The sequence below is a fragment of the Oratosquilla oratoria genome, unplaced genomic scaffold (assembly GCF_046742065.1).
Source record: "Oratosquilla oratoria isolate Oo_2021 unplaced genomic scaffold, ASM4674206v1 SCAFFOLD209, whole genome shotgun sequence".
Classification (NCBI taxonomy): Eukaryota; Metazoa; Arthropoda; class Malacostraca; order Stomatopoda; family Squillidae; genus Oratosquilla; species Oratosquilla oratoria.
The window spans coordinates 118,143-139,280 of record NW_027467561.1 but is presented as its reverse complement, the minus strand read 5'-3'; the positions used below and the strand labels follow the sequence as shown (position 1 = coordinate 139,280).

Here is a 21,138-nt window from a genome sequence, read left to right as displayed (position 1 = left end):
TTTAGCTCAAACTCGAGTAGCATGTGGTCACTCTTCCTAATTGGTGTCTTGTCTTGTATTCAATTTTTCCACAATTTCAGGCTTTGATATATTAAATCTAATCTCTTTACCTTTACCACTCCTGTTAGGCATCGCCACCTGTCAGTATGAGAGACCGCCAACTTCCCCTGTCGTCGAAGATCCGATGGTTTTATATTATTTCCATATCTGGTATTTTCTTTTACCCATTGTGTCATTCTATGTTCTATAATCATGTCAAGTAATATATTTCCCCAAAGGTCCTCCCCACCTTTCACTATCATCCCTTCCCAACATATTTCTTTGCAGTTAAAACCTCATATAAGTACTACGCTTCCTCTATCCTTCAGCATCTCATTTAATGAATGCCTTGTATCTTCAAACATTTTAGAATACTCGCTCTCTTTCCAAGAGCCCGTTTTTGGGGGCACATAAATCACCACAAACTTTCTACTTTTCATATCACAATTTTCAACTCCTACTATGACTATTTTCACACTGTTTTCCCCATCTGACCTTTGTCACTTTTAAGCCTTTCTTAGTCAAAAAACATGACTCCTCCACCCTGTTTTTCCTCTCTATTTTTCATCCAATGATTATATAATCCTTGTCCAACACTATTTGGTGGTAGTGGACTCCTTAGTTTCGTCTCCACACTTCCCATTATATCTGGTTTTTCTCCTGACAAGAAATCATTTAGTTCATCTAATCCTGAGATCAAACAGTCTACATTAGTATAAGACACTTTTATCTTTTTCCCTATCTCATTCTCTGTTCATTTCTTTTTCTTGGATATATAATTTTCTCAGCCTCATGTGTAGTACTCTTAAAGGAAAAATTTTCTTTTTAGTCTCCGTTCTTTTCTCTCTCTCTCTCTTTTTTTTTTTTCTTTTTTGTAGCTTCACTTCTTAGTGTCTTTTCTGTTTTTCCGCATGGTTCATTTCTTTTTTATCCATTTACTTTTATAGTTTTCACTATTTGCCAACTTTCCTGATTTGCTAATGCTTCTGCTACCATTTGTGACCTTAATTTGATACTTAGAGGTCAATTTTTTTTTTCTTTTTTAGTATTGCCATATTCTATGCACTTCTTCAATTTTTCCTATTTCTTGCTCTTTGTCTTGTACTTTCAGAATTTTTCTTGTTATTTCCTTCTTTTTTTTTCTCAAATACCTGACTAGTTTTTTTTTTCTATACCATATACTACTATAGACTTTTTTCCACTGTATCTCTAACCCTATTTTCTTTTTCTTTGATTACATGAATAACTGTGTCTTTGGTATTCTCCTGCTTTTGTTGTTGAATAGTTTCTTTGGAAGCTATCTTTTGGCTTTCTTTGTCCTTTCTTTTTCTGATTTTCTGTAAGTCTTCCTCTCCTATACTCCCTCCATCCTTCTCGGTCACTGCTTTAATTTGTGTTTGTATGTGCATATGTCTTCATACCTATTTACCTCCTTCCTAATATACAGTTCAACTACCTATGGAATTAACATGGGTCTTGCATGTTCAGATATAACTCCAAAACTGTAGATAGTGACATTGCCCTGTTGATGGTCAATGTTACGGTGGACTTCAGCCGCGATAGAAAAATTGCACCAATATGCCTTCCAAGCCCTTTGGTGAATTACTATGGAGAATTTGCGACAGCCATGGGATGGGGAACAACAAAAAATGGTGGCAACAAGATGTCGCCTGTCTTGTTGACAGTCAAAACCAAAGGTACATGTGATTAGTTTGTCTTCACAAACACTTGTTTTTGCTGATGTTGTTATTCTTTTGAGTATCAAAATATCTGACATATTGCCACAGATCAAATGGTGTTTTGTCTAAATTTTATCTTATTTTACTCCCTCTTATCTATACTTTAACAACATAACCTAGCTCGTTATCTGACGTGCACACATACACACTATTTGGATGAAGAGATTATGAAAAAGTCATTGAAACCCTGATCTGTCCAAGACTGAAATATGCATCAGTAGTATGGTCCCCATACAGAGATAAGGATATAAGCAAGATCAAGAGAACAAAAAGGGCAGCAGCCAAACGAGTCCCCAGCCTGACAGATAAACTATATGAGCAAAGATTAATAGCACTGGCTCTAATAACTTGAAAGATAGAATAGAAAGAGGTGATATGCTTACAGTATTCAGGTTACTAAAGGGGATAGATTGCATTGACAGAAGAGATCACCTGATTTAAGATGGGAGGGCTTTAGGAGATCATAGAAGCAAATTAAGACCACATGTCTAAAGGATGTGAAGAAATACAGTTTTCCATATAGATGCATCAATACTTGGCTTAGGAAATAATATAGCTCAAGCTCAAACATTTCATGAATTCAAAACTAAATATGATAATTGGAAATCAAGGCTATAGATTAGGTTGGAACTGTACATGAATTTGAAGCTAGATATGATAAAAAATTAAAGAATACATGGGACCCAATGAACAATGCTACTTTCCTGTATACTACAATTACATAAATACATACAAACACAGCCTGACAGATAAACCATATGGGGAAAGACTAAATGCACTTGGTCTACCAACTTTGAAAGATCAAAGAAAAAGAGGTGATACGATTACAGTATTCAGATCACTAAAGGGGATAGATTGCTATGACAGAAGAAATCTCTTGATTATGGATGGGAGGGCTTTAATAGGCCATGGGAACAAATTACGAAGTCCACATGCCTGAAGGATGTGAAGAAATACAGTTTCCCATATAGATACATATATACTTAGAATAGCTTAGAAGATCCTAAGCTTGAACAACACATGAATTAAAATCTAAATATAACTAGAAATCAAGCATATCAATAAAGTTCAAAATGTACATGAATTTGAGGCTAGGTATAATAGACTGAGTAGGAGACAGGATCCATCAAATGTTCCTTTCCTGCATACTACAATTATGTATATGCAATGGATTGTTGGTGTAGTGCTGCCATGCTTGTCCGCTAACTCACTGGTCTGAATTCAGTCTCTGCTCAGTTTAAGTGTCTAAAGTATTTAAATATGTATTTGTTTATTCATTTGCACATGCATTGATTTCACTGTCTACGAATAAACATAGAATATATTTTCTAATTCTGTTGTATGTGCCTCTTCTCCACAGTGGTGTCGAGTGAGTCATGTTACAAAGAGTTTGGTTACAAAAAAGCTGACATAACAGAAAACATGATATGTGCTGAGACAATATATGGAAGCGCTTGCTCGGTAAGTTTTTCTGTCTATTACTTTTAGATTGAGGGGATTTATTTGAAAGGAGTATATATATATATATATATATATATATATATATATATATATATATATATATATATATATATATATATATATATATATATATATAAGTTCATGTTGGATTCCTAGTGAAATATGCAAATTAAAATATTGTTGAAGAAGGTGAGTAGCCTATGTCAGGAAGCATGTAGCTACAGATATAGCTGCCACCTTTGCCCTATGTGCTTGGACCATTGGAGCAGTTAAGTCACTGCTGGGAATCAGGGAGGAGTGTAGGATTTGAATTCACAATTAAGCAAGTGCAACACCACCATGCTTCCGATTATGCCACAAGTGCACACAATATCTTGTTGGAATATAGGAAAAACTACGGAGAATATTATGGCTTCCAACATATTTTCCTATCCCTTTTAATAAGTAAATGTTGATGGTGTAAGTTCAATCTAGGTGACTGTCTCACTGAGCTAATACTGGGATACTCCTCTGACATTACACTGTTCACAAAGAGGCAAAAATCTACATACCTGTGATTGGCAGGGACTCATCAAACCTTGAAAAGTACAATTACAACACAAAGCCCCACGTGTCTTTGCTGAATATCTAATAGTTTATCTTGATTATTTCATTTCCAATCGTTTGTTCTGAACATTTCATAAATCATAAAATCATTGCTTACTGTGGCCTTGGGGGAATTTGGTGATTTTCTGTCACTTATGTTCTGATGTTCCATGCTCTTATGTTCTATGCATCAACTTTGTGCATGGCAGGGGGGATAGGCATGGGAGTGGGGAAGGATGGAAGGTATGTGTTTAGGGGAGATTAGTGCACTCTCTCATAGAATGAGTCCCCTCACTGGATTGCCACAGGCTTTGTTGTATTTACATTTCACACAATAGGGTTTATATGAGGTCTGGGATTGGGATAATATTTACATTGCACTCCAATCACAAATTACTAATATTTCAGGTCAGTTTCAGATAATGTCTCAGACTGCATAAAATGGGTTTGGTCTCATGCCAAATGCCTAATGGCGTTTTACCTCTCGTTGTTAACTGAAGTGACAAATGTTGCATGATATGTGGTGGTGAGAGGAACTCTGTGTGGTTAAGTGAAACACAAGTAGTACTGGAGAGGTATTCAAAGTGTTTATTTCTTCGACCTATCCATGACCGGCCGCTACAAGAGATTAACGCCCACTGCCCTATTAGGGTATGGCACACATTCTGGCTCCCTACTGCCAGGTGGGATTTGTAGGTAGAACAATATATATATATATATATATATATATATATACATATATATATATATATATATATATATATATATATATATATATATATATATATATATATATATATATATATATGTGTGTGTGTGTGTGTATATATATATATATATATGAATATATATATATATATATATATATACATATATGTATATACATATTTATATATCACTTAGACAAAATGTAGTAGCACATTTATAAATAATAATCACGAAGAACCCACAGTCGGAATAAAAGGAAACTTAGAAGAAAGTATAACTAATATATTTCAACTAATAGCATTCTTCGGGAAAGTACAGATTACAAGAATTTCCAGAGACATAAGTACAAATGAGATGTGAGTAGAAGGGGAACACGCAGAGTTAAAACCGGATAATCCGTCGCGCAGGGCGGAGTCAGAGGTGAGGGGATATATGGCTGGAGGTGTGAGGTCAGAATGTAAGCGGGGTGGGAGCGGGTTCAGGAGGGTAATAATCCTTAACCAAAAGGCTCACAGCTAGCCATGATATTATGCTCGGGGACCATTGACCTTTGGAGATGTTCAAGTTCGGACATTCTTCGATTAAGGCTGATTCAACAATTTTTCTTCTAAAGCTACAGTTGGACTTCAACAAAATTTTGGCCTTGTCCCAGTCAAGACTGTGATTTTTGGTACTGACATTTTGAAACACAGCAGAACTTTCCTGGGCATACCTAACGGGTATTTCGTGCTCCGTTAACCTGGTGTTAAGATCCCTTCTGGTCTGACCAAGGTACACTAAGTCACAATCATTACAAGGAAGGCTATACACTCCTGGGGCCTCATTTCCCTTTAACCTTTGGTGAACATTAACAATTTGCTTGTGTACAGTGTTAAGGTAATGGTAGGCAACTGCAACAAGGGTCTCACAGTTGCCTTCCTAGTGATAGGAAGAAAAGCCGGTTTTAATCGATCTATGGAAACCTAGGTTTCGCCCTGAGGGAGATGTAACCTATGAAGTCTGGGACAAAAGGAAGTCTGAAATGGCTGTGGCATACTCTTTAGGTGGCTTATTCCCTTTTGAACTAATTTCTTAACCAAGAAAAGTAAGTTCTGACTTGAAGAATTCACATTTGCTGAGGGAAAGTCTCATGTTGTTCTTAGCCAAAATGGAAAGAACAGGATGAACATTGGAAATATATGCTCCTCAAGAGTCTATCAACCAATACGCCATTGAGATATGTAAAGACATTTTTCACATTAGCTAGTGATGTGTCAATAAAGCACTGAATGGTAGCACCAGCATTCTTTAAACCAAATGGCATGTATAAGAACTTAAATGGTGTGCATATCGCAGTCTTAGGGATATCCTGTTCAGCGACAGGAATTTGCTGATGTGCGCATTGTAAGTCTTAGTAAAAATATGCTTATTGTTAAGTGACATGGTGAGAGAGTGCAAGCACAGTATGGGATATTTGTCATTTACAGTTACTTTATTCAGACCTCGGTAATCTCCGCAAAGTCTCCAGGAATGTGGTTCTTTCTTTGGAACCAAATGAAGTGGAGGCGCCCAAGGTGAGTTGGAACATCGAACGATCCTAGCATTAAGCAAAAATTGGAATTCATTCTTAGCAGCCTTGAGCTTCTCACCCATCAATGGTCTTGCCTTAAATGAAACTGGAGCTGAATCACCCGTATCTATACGATGGCATATAGTTCTTTCCAGTTGTTGAGTATTTGACAATTGGTGAGTACAGGGAATTCCGAAAAAAGGAGCAGGCTCTTGAACTAATATCCCCATAATGCACCACATGTGAAGAGGTAAGAACATCAGATGTCTTAAGGGGAATGGTACATCTGGTGGACGGATAAAGTAGGTACCAGTGCACTATCACTATTCGGGGCCCTTGACACTGGCCTACTCACTGATGACACACTCGCACCCCTGTTCCCAAGGCCATGGGCCATGAGTGTCTCGGCGACACAAGCCAATTCATCCGAGAACCACCGTGCATGGCGCGGAGGAATCTCAGACTTATGAAATCATCATCGACTCCAAGTTGTTTGCCGAAGTTACGCACTTCACAAAGAAGGTCGTCAGCTTGTTGTACATATGTTGTTCTGATGTAGCAGGGCATCGAACAGTTCTAGTGGAGATCTGGTAAGGACATCAATTAGTGTCCTCTTTAATCGTTCGTAGTCGCCAGAGTTAATGACATTGTTGCCAAGCTGATTGAGCACTCAAAGAGGCAAGTTTGAGTGTGCATGGTGGACCTTCGTGAGGGGGACACTGATGTTGGCTAGTGCGAATTACGACTCTAGCAACGAGAACCATCTTGCTGGCGATGCTTCATCGAACTGTGGAGGGCGAACAGCGATAACTGCCGCAACAGGGAATGAAGTCGGAAACGCTGGATGCGGGGGCATGGTGGAAGAGGGGACTGTCGCTACTGCTGTCGGTGAAGTGGGCGTGGCGACTGGCTGCGTATGCGTAGAGGCAGTCATGGCGTCGTTATCAGACATATTCTACTGGAGTTAGGTAGGCAGCCCTGAGATCATGGAGGTTGTGTATAGATCCGTGTACCGTAAGGCGTCATTGATATCGTGCATATCGAAGTCATTTAGAATATGAATTTTGCTCCCACACGTCGTCAAAGTCTTTTAGAATGCGTAGTTTACTCGCACGTGTCGAAGTTACTTGGAATGCAAAATGTACTAGAATGTATACACACTTAACCACATCAGAAAGTCACTTCGGGGTCACCAGTGTGGTGGTGAGAGGAACTCTGTGTGGTTAAGTGAAACACAAGTAGTACTGGAGAGATATTCAAAGTGTTTATTTCTTCAGCCCAGCCATGACTGGCTACTACAAGAGGTTAATGCCTACTGCCTCAGGCGTGGGCCTGGATAGGCCTGGGCATAGGGACATTAGGGTATGGCACACATTCTGGCACCCTGTTGCTAGGTGGGATTTGTAGGTAGAACAATATAGATAGGTGTATACATACACACACACACACATATATATATATATACAGTATATATATATATATATATATATATATATGTATATATATATATATATATATAACATTAAAGAAATACAGTATAACATAATGGAAAACACTTATTTATAAATGAGGAACCTGCATGCAAAATTATTAGAGGTAATGTTATACAGAATACATGAATACCTATGGAATACAGATATGGCACCAGCACAAGGCGGAGTGTGTCAGAGTGAAAAGCTATCCCTCTAATAATTTTGGATATACAGACGCTCCTCAACTTACGTTTTAGTTACGTTCCGAACGGCCGAACGTAAGTTGAAAATGAACGTAAGTTGTTACTGTACTATACATCCGTAAATTCTATTACCGTACCTTATAAAACACCCCTAAATCATTAATTATACACATAACATTGTAAAATAATAACATTAATTTCAAATAGATTAAATTCAAGCAACATAAATTGAGATGGTGGAGGAGGAGGCAAGGCATGTACAGTTTGTCGTTTGTGCAATGTAAACAATGGACGCAGTGTCATGCGCAAGTATCGTTTGAACTACGGTGAGCGCGCTAAACTAAATAATTCACTCAATTTTTTTTTTCACTTTTACAATTTTTTTTTTTTTTTATTTTCAGTCAGTTCAAATGTAAAATCGAAAAAACGTAAAATGAATTAACATAAGTAGAGGAGCGTCTGTACTTAGAAATTGATTCATCATCCAGCTCTAATATCTTTAAATTACTATTGTAATAATTAAAATTAATTATAATGAAATCCATAAAAAGGACTGTATTCGTCAACAAACACATGTAAAAATGTTACTATGTCACTTATATTCCTACTTGCTATCGGAAAGAAGGGATCAAAAACGTTTTCGATGTTTTTGGTCACACTCAAGTGGTCTGAGAGAGAGATGCCACGTAAACATTGCCAGATGGCCTAACACAGATATTAATGATTTCTTCAAATTGTCCCTTTTTAAAAGGAACCAGTATGGGAAACCAGAACTAGTCTCGGAACTGGTCTTGGAAACCAGTGAACCGGTCTGGAAGACCGAAGGGGATGCAAGTTCTCAATTCCCTCCATCCCTCGGTTCGGGAAGCGTTTAGACTGATGTTGGAGAAATAAAGGCAGCAATGACCAGAGTGTTTCCTTTCAACCACGAATGGAAAGTGGACTAGGACCCACCTACCCAATGCCCCAGGTCCTACCATACGACTAACCTGCAGCCCAGTCCAACCCCTCATCCTTCGGGTTGTGTCATTGGAAGTCAAGGAGTAGCAGAAAAATGATCGCTTCCTCCAGAAGATGGGTGGCAATCTATAGCATCTGAATTGTTGATATACATACGACAATTTTTTTTTTTTTCCTGTCGCGGTTAGCCGTGACAAGTGCATATATGGGAACTGTGTAGGTCGAAAGATACATGTAAACTACCACGTTGAACAATTAAGTAGTGGCTACGCAGACTAAATACATAAAACAACTACTATATAGGGATTAAGTTCTACATATACTATATAGGGAATAATTACTACTTTCACTATAAAGAGAAGAATGATTACAGGTACATATAATAGATTATCTGCATATATGGGATTTAGAGATGATTAATACTCCAGAAGAAATACTCAAGACAGAGCAGTCATCGAGTAGTGAAATTGAAAGATTAATAATGAAAATAATATATTGGTAACTCAACATTCCTTAAGAGGGTAGTCAACCATACTTGGTCCTATGGCATCAAGTCTGTTACTTTAAATTTTTATATATTTTCATATACCGTATATATATATATATATATATATATATATATATATATATATATATATATATATATATATATATATATACTGTATATATATATATATATATATATATATATATATATATATATATATATATATATATATATATATATATATATATATGTTATATGTTATATGTAGGCTGCTATATTTAAATGGAAAAAGTAAACTTGTATAATTCATTATATTGAGAATATTATTTCCCTTGATAGGTTTTAGAAATCTCTTCAATGTCACTTAACTTTCTTTTCTTCACTAAGCATTCTAGAATACTGATTTCATACATCTTGATATGCTTTAATAATCTTAATCCTAATTCTACAGCTATCAGTTCACTAGATTAATTGCAGTCATAATCACAGATGCCTATATTAATTGGTAATTATAGCTTACCTACTCTAAAAAACGCCTCTGTTTGGATTTATTCCCAACAAAATCTAAGAGTGAAGGGATCAGGACATAATGGAATGTTGCTGGTTTCCTGGAGCCTACAGGTCTTATGCAAGAGACACTAGGGGAAACAACTTGATTGACTGGAACAATTACAAAACATCACTATCTCCAACACAAGGTCTTCATCTGGGCTAAATAGAATGGTTTGGTGTTAGCAAGAATAAAATTCCTATAGGGACAATCACAGGAAAGGGGGTTATTGAATTAACTTCAAACCAATGTGTCTTAATGTGGGATACTGAAATAAATTCTTGGGGTGCTGGAAAATTCTGCTCTTTATAGTAATGTTGCAGCTGCAGTCCTTATAACTATATGTATAGAGAGTGCTACAGGTGGTGCTGAGGCTGGAAAAGGTAAAAATTTCTGCCTTATGTCTTTTGGCACAAGGTCCTCCACTGAGCTGAATGACATCACATTGGCCAAGAATGCATGGGAATTTTTTGTTAACTCTTTTCAAAATTAAGGGGATTGAGAGGGGAGAAAACGTATTAGTATTTTGAATATTTTGTTAAGAGAAAGAGAAGGATACAAGATTTTTATATTTCCCTTACTCATTTCACTTTCTTGCATTTTTGTTTTCAAAATTCTGCATCAAACACCTATCTCACTTACCAACTACTATCCTCATTACCTCCCTCACACCCCATTTCCTGCCTCTTGTGTTCTCCTCTATCCACCTTGTCCTACATGTCATCTTTCCTACTTTATCACATCCTCCTTGAAGCAAACCAATCTTTATTCCTGTTTCTGTTATCTTTCACTACCTCCCATAATGCCCTCAGCTTCTGATATCTTTACTCTTTTCCTTTTCATTTAAGTTGTTCACATTCAGCAATTCTCTGCCTCCCTCCACTCTCAATTTTCCTCTGTCAGATAATTATATGACAATTCCCTGCTTTCTCTCCTGAGAACATGTACATCTAAAACTTTTTCAATCTTTTTTGGTAGCACTACATGGTCCATTAATGACTTCTTGATCACCCTTCCATCACCCTGGCCCATGCATTCTTATATTTGTTTCTCTTCTTAAACATTGTATTTGTTATCATCATCTCCATTTTAAAACACATCTCTAGCATCTCTCAACTATAATTCTTACCTGTCACCTTGTATCTCCCTACTACTTCATCTACTGGTTCATTTCCTATTCTAGCACTGATATCCCCCAACTAGGGTGGCCAGATCCTCCTTTAGGCCGGACAGTCCTCCTTTTGAGCACTTTGTCCTCCATCCGGTGCAACCTCATGCCGGACGTGCATTTGTCCTCCTTTCTTGGGGTGTGACGAACATAAATGAATAAACAAATAAATAAATAAAATAATAAAGAATAGATAAACAAATAACCCTAGGTATACAATAATGCCATACAATTAAATTATGTGGGAGTACTCGGCAGCCGAAGTAGACAGGAACTGCACAGGACCAATGTTGTAAATGTGTGATTGCATGATTCACATCTCATACATTGGGCTGCAGTCCTGAGGTGGCTATGGTGCAGTGTGGTTTGGCAATTAATTTATGGGGTTAAGGAGTCTAAAAATGCCAAAAAGAAAGTCTCTGTTTAACCCTGTATGGGCCAAAGAGTTTGGCAATCAAGGTGAGGATACAACTAGGTTTTGTTTGTGTTATAACTTAGTAAGAAATACAGGTATTTGTTTTTTGTCGGTTTCATTAGAAGTGAAAAATATCATTCACCTTCAGTTTTTTATTATATATATATATATATATATATATATATATATATATATAATATATATATATATGATATATATATGTAAAAAAATATATATATATATATATATATATATATATATATATACAGGGGGTCACCGCAATTCGACAGGGATGGGGCGGTCTATCATCGGTCGAACCTGGGTTCTGTCGAATCATGATGCAGTTTTTCCCATAGGAATACATTGTAATTAGGGGGGATAGGGACCGACCTCCAGCCCAGACCCCCCAAAATATCACTATGACCTCTAAAAAACACTAACTTAGACCTGGGTTCTGTCGAATCATGATGCAGTTTTTCCCATAGGAATACATTGTAATTAGGGGGATAGGGACCGACCTCCAGCCCAGACCCCCCCAAAATATCACTATGACCTCTAAAAAACACTAACTTAGACTAAATCAGTAATATTAAAGGCTTCATTTTTATCTAATTTTGTTTATTAAACACATTAAGCTGCTGTACAGTACATTTTTGGTGGTGGATGTTGTGGCCTGCAAGTCCTCCCACAGTGACAAGGCACGCTCCTGCACGAGCCCCATGCTGATCGGCATCTTGCGTTGTGTCCTGTCCTCTATCCACTTGATCAACATGTCCTCCATTGTGTCGAGACGGGAGTCCCTTGAGCCACGGAGAACAAGGGAAGTCGTGGAAGATGCTGATGCAGCGGCCTGGCGGTACTTGTCCCTGTTCTTCCAAATCGTTGATACTGTTGATCTTGGGACACCCATTTCCGCTGCAACGGCAGAATGAGCCATACCTGCCTCACACTTTCTTATAAGCTCAAGCTTATCTTTGAAAGGCAGGAAAGTGTGTTTCTTAGGGGTGGGGCCGGAGGTGGATTTGCGTGGCATGGTGGTGGAACAGTGGAGCGTGGCTTGCGTCGACGATGGCTGGGGCGAGAGTGAGACAGAGTGGCGCATAGGGAGTGGCGGGACATTCGATCAGGTGTGTGGCGCATAAGATTTGAATGTCGAATTGTCGAGTGTGGCTGTCAAACCTTGAGGGTTGGGTATAAATTAGCTACTGTCGAATTTGCAATCATTCGAATTGCGAACGGTCGAATTGCGGTGATCCCCTGTATATATATATATATATATATATATATATATATATATATATATATATATATATATATATATATATATATATATATATATATATATATATATATATTACTGTATATTATAATCATTGATATGCAACACCATAATAATTGTATTCCTCCCAAAACTTTTTACTTACCCATTTAAATGTATTCACAAAATATATCTGTTCTGCCAATATATCTCAAAAACTCTTCTGATGATACAGATTTATTCTTCCTCATGCTTCTTGCAGGGCGATTCTGGAGGACCTTTGGCTGTACAAGATAAGCTCACTGGCCGGTTTACTATAGTAGGGATCGTCAGCTGGAGTTACAAATGCAACAAAGTTAAGTTCCCAGGTGAGTTAGATTGGTATTTTCTCTTTGGAAAGTTCCAGCAAACCTGCCAGTATTACAGAGTATGTTATCATATTCATTCAATTATGCATTGTAGAAATTGCTTATAAGCAGTATTAATAATTATAGAGCAGTATGTAACCAATGCTTTAGGGACTGTTTTGGGGTACCCCTCCAGACTATAGCCACACATCATTTGTCTATGTTAGAGTAAAATCTCTACTCCAAGAGGAATGGTGCTACTTTTGTACTATGACTATCCCTACTTTATGCTGTTCCCTTGAAACTGCCCTTTACAGCTTCTTTGATTATACCAATTCTTTTGCCCTGTATACCCTGTGGTAGGGGAAGGAAAGAATTCTGCCATTGTTATTCCCATGCGAGTCATAAAAGACAACAAAAGGGATGGAGTCATGGGACTAAGTATCCTTCTCTCAGTATACTCATCCTACAAGAAGACAAAGCATAAGAGGGTCTGGGAGATTTCCAACTAGAACCCTAACAATTGGGTCATTAAATGTGTGAAGTTGTGGTACAGATAAGAGTAAAAGTGATGAGATAAGCAATATGTTTGTGAGAAGGAAGATGTGTTAGCATGAAGTGAAACTAAGTTGAAAGGGAGGAGTAATTTTGAATTTGGGAGTATTTACCTAGTTATATTTACCTAGTTGTATGTGATGGTGAGAGTGTCAGTAGTGAGGAGGGGACAAAGGGGAGGAGTAGCTCTGCTGATGAGTGATGAGATATGAAAGTGTGTGGTGGGGTGGAGGGAAGTATCTTCAAAGTTAATGTGGGTGAAGGTGAAACTGGGACAGGAGATGTTAGTTTTTGTATGTGCATATAGGCCTGGTAGTGAGAAGAGTGAAGGGGAAAGTGAGCCCTTCTAGATATATTGAAACAAGTGCTTAGAGAATTTTGGGAGGATCGTCAATGTAGTGGTGTTGGGAGATCTCAATGCTAGAGTTGAGGATAAACCAACAGATGGAGTAGTAGGGAATTTTGGAGTGCCAGGCAAAAATCATAGTGAAGAGTTGATGTTGATGATGTGTTTAGAAAGGGAGCTGATGATAGCAAGCATAGTGTTTAAGAACATAGTCAAGCATGAGTATACATTGGAAAGGTGTTCAATAAGGCATTAATGGACTATGTAGTGGTATCCAAAGGAAGAATAAGAAGAGTTCTGGATATCCATGCTCTTAGGGGAGAGAGTTGGAGAGTATCAGATGATTTTTTTTTGCTGAAGGGAAATTGACAGTGGAGGATAAGTGAAGAAAGAGGAAAAGGGCAGAAGGTAGAGAGCTGCTTAGAGTCAGCAGTTTGAATGAGAAGAAAAAGGAATACCAGTAGAAGCTTGGAGCAGTCTGGGAGGTCATGAAAGATAGAGTAGAGGTGGGAGTAGAAGAATAATATGTTTTTTCAAGGAGGAAGTGACAAGGTGTACAAAGATGGTATGTGGAATGAGGTGGACGTGAGGGAATAGAAGAAAGGGTACTGAGTGGTGGGATGATGAGGTGAAGATGGTAGTAGAAAAGAAGTGAATATATGTGAAGGATTTGAAAGGTATAAGAAAAAGAGATGAGAGGCTAAATATGAGAATAAAAAGTGAAGGAGGAGAGTATATATAAAATGTGGTAGGAGTGTGATTTTTTTTTTTTCTTCTTCTTCTTTTTAAGAATAAAAAGATCTTTTGGTAGGAATGGAAGAGAGTGAGGGGGTGAGCCAGGCAGAGAGGTGCAGATGGACAGATTTTAATAGAAGTAAAGTTTGTGAAGCAAGATAGGTAGATCATTAATATATATACAGTATATATATATATATGTATATATATATATATTGACAGATGTTGATAGAAGTAAAGATTGTAATACAAAAATACAAAATAACCAAAGGAGAAGGGAAACTTGTAGACAGTAAGTACTTTCATATATTACATCTTCAGACTAAATGACAGAGATACAGAGTTGGGTTTAAATGTAAGTAGACTATCAGGTGGCAACCATAGGGGGGGAAGGGGGGAGACAATATAATGTGAGTAGGGGGGATGACCTTACCTCTATCGACCTGATCAACACATAAGGCTCAATCTGGCGGAAAGATCTCGGTGACCATTTGGGTTACCAATTTATCACATTTAAAATGACCATAGCTTAAGTTTATATTTTTATCAAACATGCCTAATATTAAGCAGGATTCTATTATATTTCTTTCTTGTAGGCTTTTTCCTTTGGCTAAAATTGTTGCCTTAGACCAATCAATATGATGGTTGCATAATGCTTTATCTTGAAATAGTGCATTATTTTCCTGGGCAAATCTCACACTATATTTATGTTGGGAAATCCTAGTTTCCAAGTTTTTCCCAGTTTGTCCAATATAAATTTTTTTACAATCTTGGCAAGGAATTTTATAGACCACAACGTTGTTGTTAGGAGGGCTGTTCTTAATTAAAGTTTTCTTAATGGTGTGTTCATATTTAAAAGCTACTTTGATATCCAATATTTTCAGTAGGTTAACAATACTAAGAAAATTTTCATGAAAAGGAAGAAAAAGTGTATTAAGTTGTTTATGGTTTCCTTGTTCTTAATTGCAAGTTTTGTAAAAGTGTTTCTTGGCAGTATTGTGACATTGATTAAGAATATGAGTGGGATATTTTAACTTTTCCCCAATATTCCGGATAGTTCTAAATTCATCATCAATAAATTCAGGATCTGAAATCCTATAAGCTCTCAAGTACATAGAAATAAAAACTGATCTTTTTACACTGATGTGGTGATTGGAATAAAAATAAACATAGGAAAGAATATTGGTAGGTTTGGTAGTACCATTATCTCTAATCATTTCAACATCTAAAAAGGGCAAACTGTTGTTATTTTCTATCTCAAGAGTGAAGTTAATGGAGGGTACCAGTGAATTTAGATTAATAAGGAAATCATCAATAGAAAGGTTATTAGGCCAGTATCACAAAACATTGCCTACATATCTGAACCAAATAACTTTTTCATCTTTAATAGTTGGTAATAAATATTTTTCAAAATATTCCATGTAGATGTTGGCTAAAACTGGTGAAAGAGGATTTCCCATAGCCATCCTGAAAATCTGTGTGCAATACTTCCCCTTAAAGACAAAAGAAGAATTATTTGCACACAGACTTATTAATTTGATCAAATTTTTACAAGGGATACCATCAATACTGTTACCTAGAATATTTGGGAGAAAGGTTAAAACATCTTTAATTAGGACATGTTTAAAGAGCCCAGTAACATCGAAACAAAATTGTTAGGATAATCAATGTTAAGAGATTTAACCTTTTTGAATCAAGTCTTCACTATTTTGAATAAATGAGTTAGAAATAGTGCCTATGAATGGAGAAAGCTTTGTCACAAGCCACTTACATTTAAACCCAACTCTGTATCTCTGTCATTTAGTCTGAAGATGTAATATACAAAAGTACAGTACAGGCACTTACCGTACTATCTACAAGTTTCCCTTCTCCTATTCACCCCTTTATTGTAATTTTCCATCAAGAATTTTCCCAATTTGCATTCTAAAGGAATTTATTCAGCTTTCCTAAGTCCGTTTTGCTGTACATCAATCTTTCTTTCCTATGCTTTTCATTTCTCTCCATGAATATTTCTTCCTTTAGTTAAGTTTCAATAAGTATATGGTCACTCTTACCAATTGGTGTATTATATTGGATTTTATCTATAATTTTAGGTTCAGTTGTAAATATTAAATCTAGTCTTGACAGCTCCTCATCATTTCTGTACCTGGTGTTTTTACTGACCCACTGTGTCATTGTATATTCCATGGTCATGGCCAGTAATATATTACCCCACAAGTCTTCGCCTTTCACTGTCATGCCCTCCCAACAAATTTCTCTGCAGTTAAAGTCCCCCATAATTACCAGATTACCTCTGCCCATTAGTATCTCACTTAATGAATGCCTTGTATTTTCTAGTATCTTCATATGCTTGTTCTCTTTCCAAGTGTTCATTTTTGGGGGCACATAATTCACCACAAACTTTCTACTTTTCATGTCCTTGTCTTCGACTTTTATCATGATCAGTTCTACATTATTTTTGCCCTCCGCAATTTTTGTCACATTCAAGTTTTTCTTGGACAAGAATTCCTCTTCCCTGTTTCTTGTCTCTGTTTTTAATCCAGTAATTATATAGTCCTTGTCCAACATTGATGGGTGGTATTGCACCCCTTAGTTTAGTCTCCACAATTCCCATTATGTCTGTTTTTTTCTTCTAACAGGTAATCATTAAGTTCATTCAGTCCTGAAATTAATCCGTCAATGTTAGTATAGGCCACTTTTAATATGTTCCTTTCTCCATCATTTTTCTGTCTTTGGTTCACCCATTCTGATGTACTATTTTTTCAGTCTCATGTCAATTACTCTCCAGTGGAATTCCTTGCTTTTGGTCTCCGTTCTCTTTTTTTTTTTTTTTTTTTTTTTAGCCTCATCTCTTAGTGTCTTCTCTTTTTCTAATTCCCCAATACTCATTTCTCTTTTTATCCATATCTTATTGTAATGTTCACTCCTTGCCAACGTGCCAACTTACCTACTTTTTCAAATATGTCTTCTATTACCATTTGTGATCTTAATTTTTATCTTTAGGGGTCGATTTCTTTCCTTAGAATAATGACCAGGTCTATACACATCATCTATGTCCTTCTCTACATCCTGAATTTCTTTTAGGAGTCCTATTGCTATTTCTTTTTCTCTCATGTACCTCACCAGACCATGTTTTTCTTTTAGTCCATATAACACAATACATTTTTCCTATCCAATGCATCTCTGACTCAATTTGCCTTTTCATTAATTACTTTGATAATTGTGTCTTGCATTTTCCTGCATTTGTTGTTGAACTATTTCTTTGAGGGCAATTTCTTTATTTTCTATGTTTTCCTTCCATTTCTTAATCTTTTGGATACTTTCCTCACCTAAGTTTTCTTTAATTTTTTCAGTAATTTCTTGTTTTTATTATTTACCTCATTTTTTAAGTATCATTAATTTTCTTCTTTTCATTTTCACTATTCACCTCTCTTATATAATTTTTAATTTCCTTAATCTCGTTTCTTAGTTCCAAGTTAGTTTTCCTTAGGTTGGAAATTTCAATGTTAGCTTGTGCTAAGCAATCCATTAGTTCAACAGTTTCCTTCCTTGAGTCCATGGTTTCATTTTCCCACCATCTTCTATTTTTGCTCATTTCCATTTCTATATCTAAGATTCAACTTGAACTCCTTCTTTCATACTTACCGAATCCTGAGAAAGAGTCATGGTATAACCACATGGCCGCTGGCGTTTCACAATGTTTATATTGTATTTCAGCATGGTGCCACTAAATGACTGTTGTCAAATTGTTGTTTGAGTCAGGCCTTTCGCCTTTTTTTTTTTTTTTTTTTTTGCTAATTACGTCATATTCCACTGCAGAGATTTCATTTCAGACACCCATGATTTCTCCCCTCCCATTCAATACTAACTAGGTTTCCTTCTTTTGTTATATATCCCAGAATTTTTCTCTTTGGGGCACAACGACGAAGGTGTGGGCGGTTCTGTGGTTCGGAAATGATGCTTTGGCTGGCTACCTCCCTTATAAGGGGGAAGAGGCTTTTAATATATAGATAAAAACCTCTTGAACATATCCTAGATAAATAAGTACAGTGGTAGTTGTAAGAAACCGAAAATGAATAAGGTTTAATCTGTTTAATTTTTTCATTACTGATGAAGGAATAACCAAAAATATTGTTTAATAATAATAATAATAATAATAATAATAATAATAATAATAATAATAATAATAATAATAATAATAATAATAATAATAATAATAATAATGATACAACAGGATTTTCTTACTAGTTTAATAACATATATGAAATAGCAAAGAAAACCAGAGATGTGGTGTAGAAAATATAAAACATGGGAAGAAACATGAAGACTGGTAAAACAAAGGATGAAGAGAAGTGATTATATGAGAATCTTGGAGAGGGGAGGACACAGGAAAAGGCACTATTGACAAAATGCAGAGGTGGGTCTAAACTATTCTACAGATTTATCACTGGTAAGGTGAGACTCGGAAAACAATCTCTAAATTGATAGTTGATTGAAAAGTGTAGGAAGAAACATAATGGACAGAAGTTTCCAATCAGTTTTCACCAAGGAAAATTTCTTAATAGAAGCATTGGCAGATTTAAATGTTTACTCTTAGTGAGAGGGGGCAAGCAAAAAGGGCAACAGGAGGTATGTTGGTGTCCCTGTGCAATTCTTCCCATTTTATTTAATATGGTGGCTATATGAACACACAAGTTTCACAAGTGTTTGCAACTGAATACAAACTGAATAGAAATTGTTATGCAACTGAATATCCTGTGTATTCAGTTGCAGAACAGTTTGTATTAATTTTAAATTCTACTTGCAAACTCTTGTGAGCCTTACTCATATAAAGAGTGTTACAAAATGTGGAAAGTGGAAGTCAACATTAGTTTATTATTATAATAATTATGTATTTTGTCCTTCTTGATTCTATTGCATTAAAGGACATCCTTTGTCTGTTTCCCAGTTGTGTATACACATGTGTTGAACTTCCTGCAATGGATCCTTAAACATACCAGGAAAACAGACTACTGCAAACCCCTCAACATGCCAAAGCCAAAGAAAAGCCGGAAGAACAAAAAGAAAAGACATCATTGAGATAGGATTGGATATGAATCCACATGCACAGGTAATTATTATGGTAAGGACAGAAACAGTAGAAAAGCTTGGAATTAGGATTCCAGGGAAATGGAAAAGAAAGAGAGAGATATAGAGAAATGACTAAATATATGCAATACTCTCAATTGCCCAGCTGACAACTATGGTCACCTGGGGCTAGATCTAGGTGAGACTTACACATGACATGACATTATAACTAACACATGCCATCATAACTAGCATTGATGTCATAACTAACACAGGACATCATTACTAGGTTGCAGTCAAGTCCACAAATATTTATTGGATCTCACAAATAGTGTTCTAACAAAAACATGATTGGTGACCTAAGACTAGCTTCTACCATGTCCTTTCTCACAATATTCTTATATGCATACCAAAGTTATTTCCCCCTACCCTTATCAGGGACGTAGCTAGATAAAATTATACACCCAAACCACACCCATTCATTGTCCTTCCTAAATCAAACTACAAGAATGAATGATCACCCATGTCCCTGCCATACCGCTTGAGGTCAAAGTCAGTACAGCAAGACACAGTGCCTCCAAAGCAGGGTCTGACAGCTCAATTTAGTATACTCCCACCTCATTATATGGTGACTCTCCTGTTGTAGGTCACGACTTCATTGTCTTACCTTTTTAAGATGCTAGGTAAACCTAATATTTTGTTGAGCTTGATTAATCTGTTATAACCCCATTTGCATTGCATACATGGTTCTTGTGGAGGATCTTAGGTAAATGTAGAACTTTGTTTTCTACATTACTTGATTTTACCTCACGCAAAGAGTATAGATACAATGTAAAAAAACACAAACCTAAACAAATGAGTATTTTGACCTCTTAATCTAATCCTATACAATAAGGGATGACATATCTTTGATATTCAACATTATAACATATATCATATAATACTTGCATACATAACAACCCCTTTTAATCCACCCAAAATATCTATGGAGTGGACAAGAACATGTCTTTGGATCATGTCCATATCATCTCCATTCATGCCTACCTTTTGAACACTCTTCACTATTTGACAGATGTTAATCCTGCATTCAGTACTTCCTTTATCCCATTCATCCAGCTTTTTAGTCTTCCTCTGAAGTTCACTCTATCCATTTCTTCTTTCCACATTCTTCTTGCTTGTCTTTCCTCACTCATTCTTTATGCTCACATCACCTTAGCATTCTTTCATCTACCCTTTCTATCAACTCTTTCCACACCATATTCTCTATCTCACCTCCAAGTTCATTATCCTTGCCACCATCATAACACCTACCATATTTGTCAACCACATTTAGGCACTTTCTTTATGCATCCCTCAAATTCCAAATCTAGTCTTCTCCATATAGTACTAGGGATAAAACCACTCTCTCATACAAACTTTTGTTTGCATCCATCCTCAAATATGTAATTTTTATAACATCTTTCATTTTTCCTAGATATTTATTTGCTTGTTACT

The 21,138-nt window shown here is 36.4% G+C and overlaps 1 protein-coding gene across 1 annotated transcript; it reads left to right on the top strand.

The window, feature by feature from the left end:
* Window positions 1–1,444: 1,444 nt before the first annotated feature.
* On the top strand, window positions 1,445–20,390 carry LOC143022864 (trypsin alpha-3-like). Its single transcript, XM_076181248.1, has 4 exons — window positions 1,445–1,736; window positions 3,139–3,239; window positions 12,857–12,962; window positions 19,526–20,390. Exons 1-4 carry the CDS (start codon window positions 1,520–1,522, stop codon window positions 19,654–19,656), a joined length of 555 nt encoding a protein of 184 aa, XP_076037363.1. The 5' UTR covers window positions 1,445–1,519; the 3' UTR covers window positions 19,657–20,390.
* Window positions 20,391–21,138: the final 748 nt, after the last annotated feature.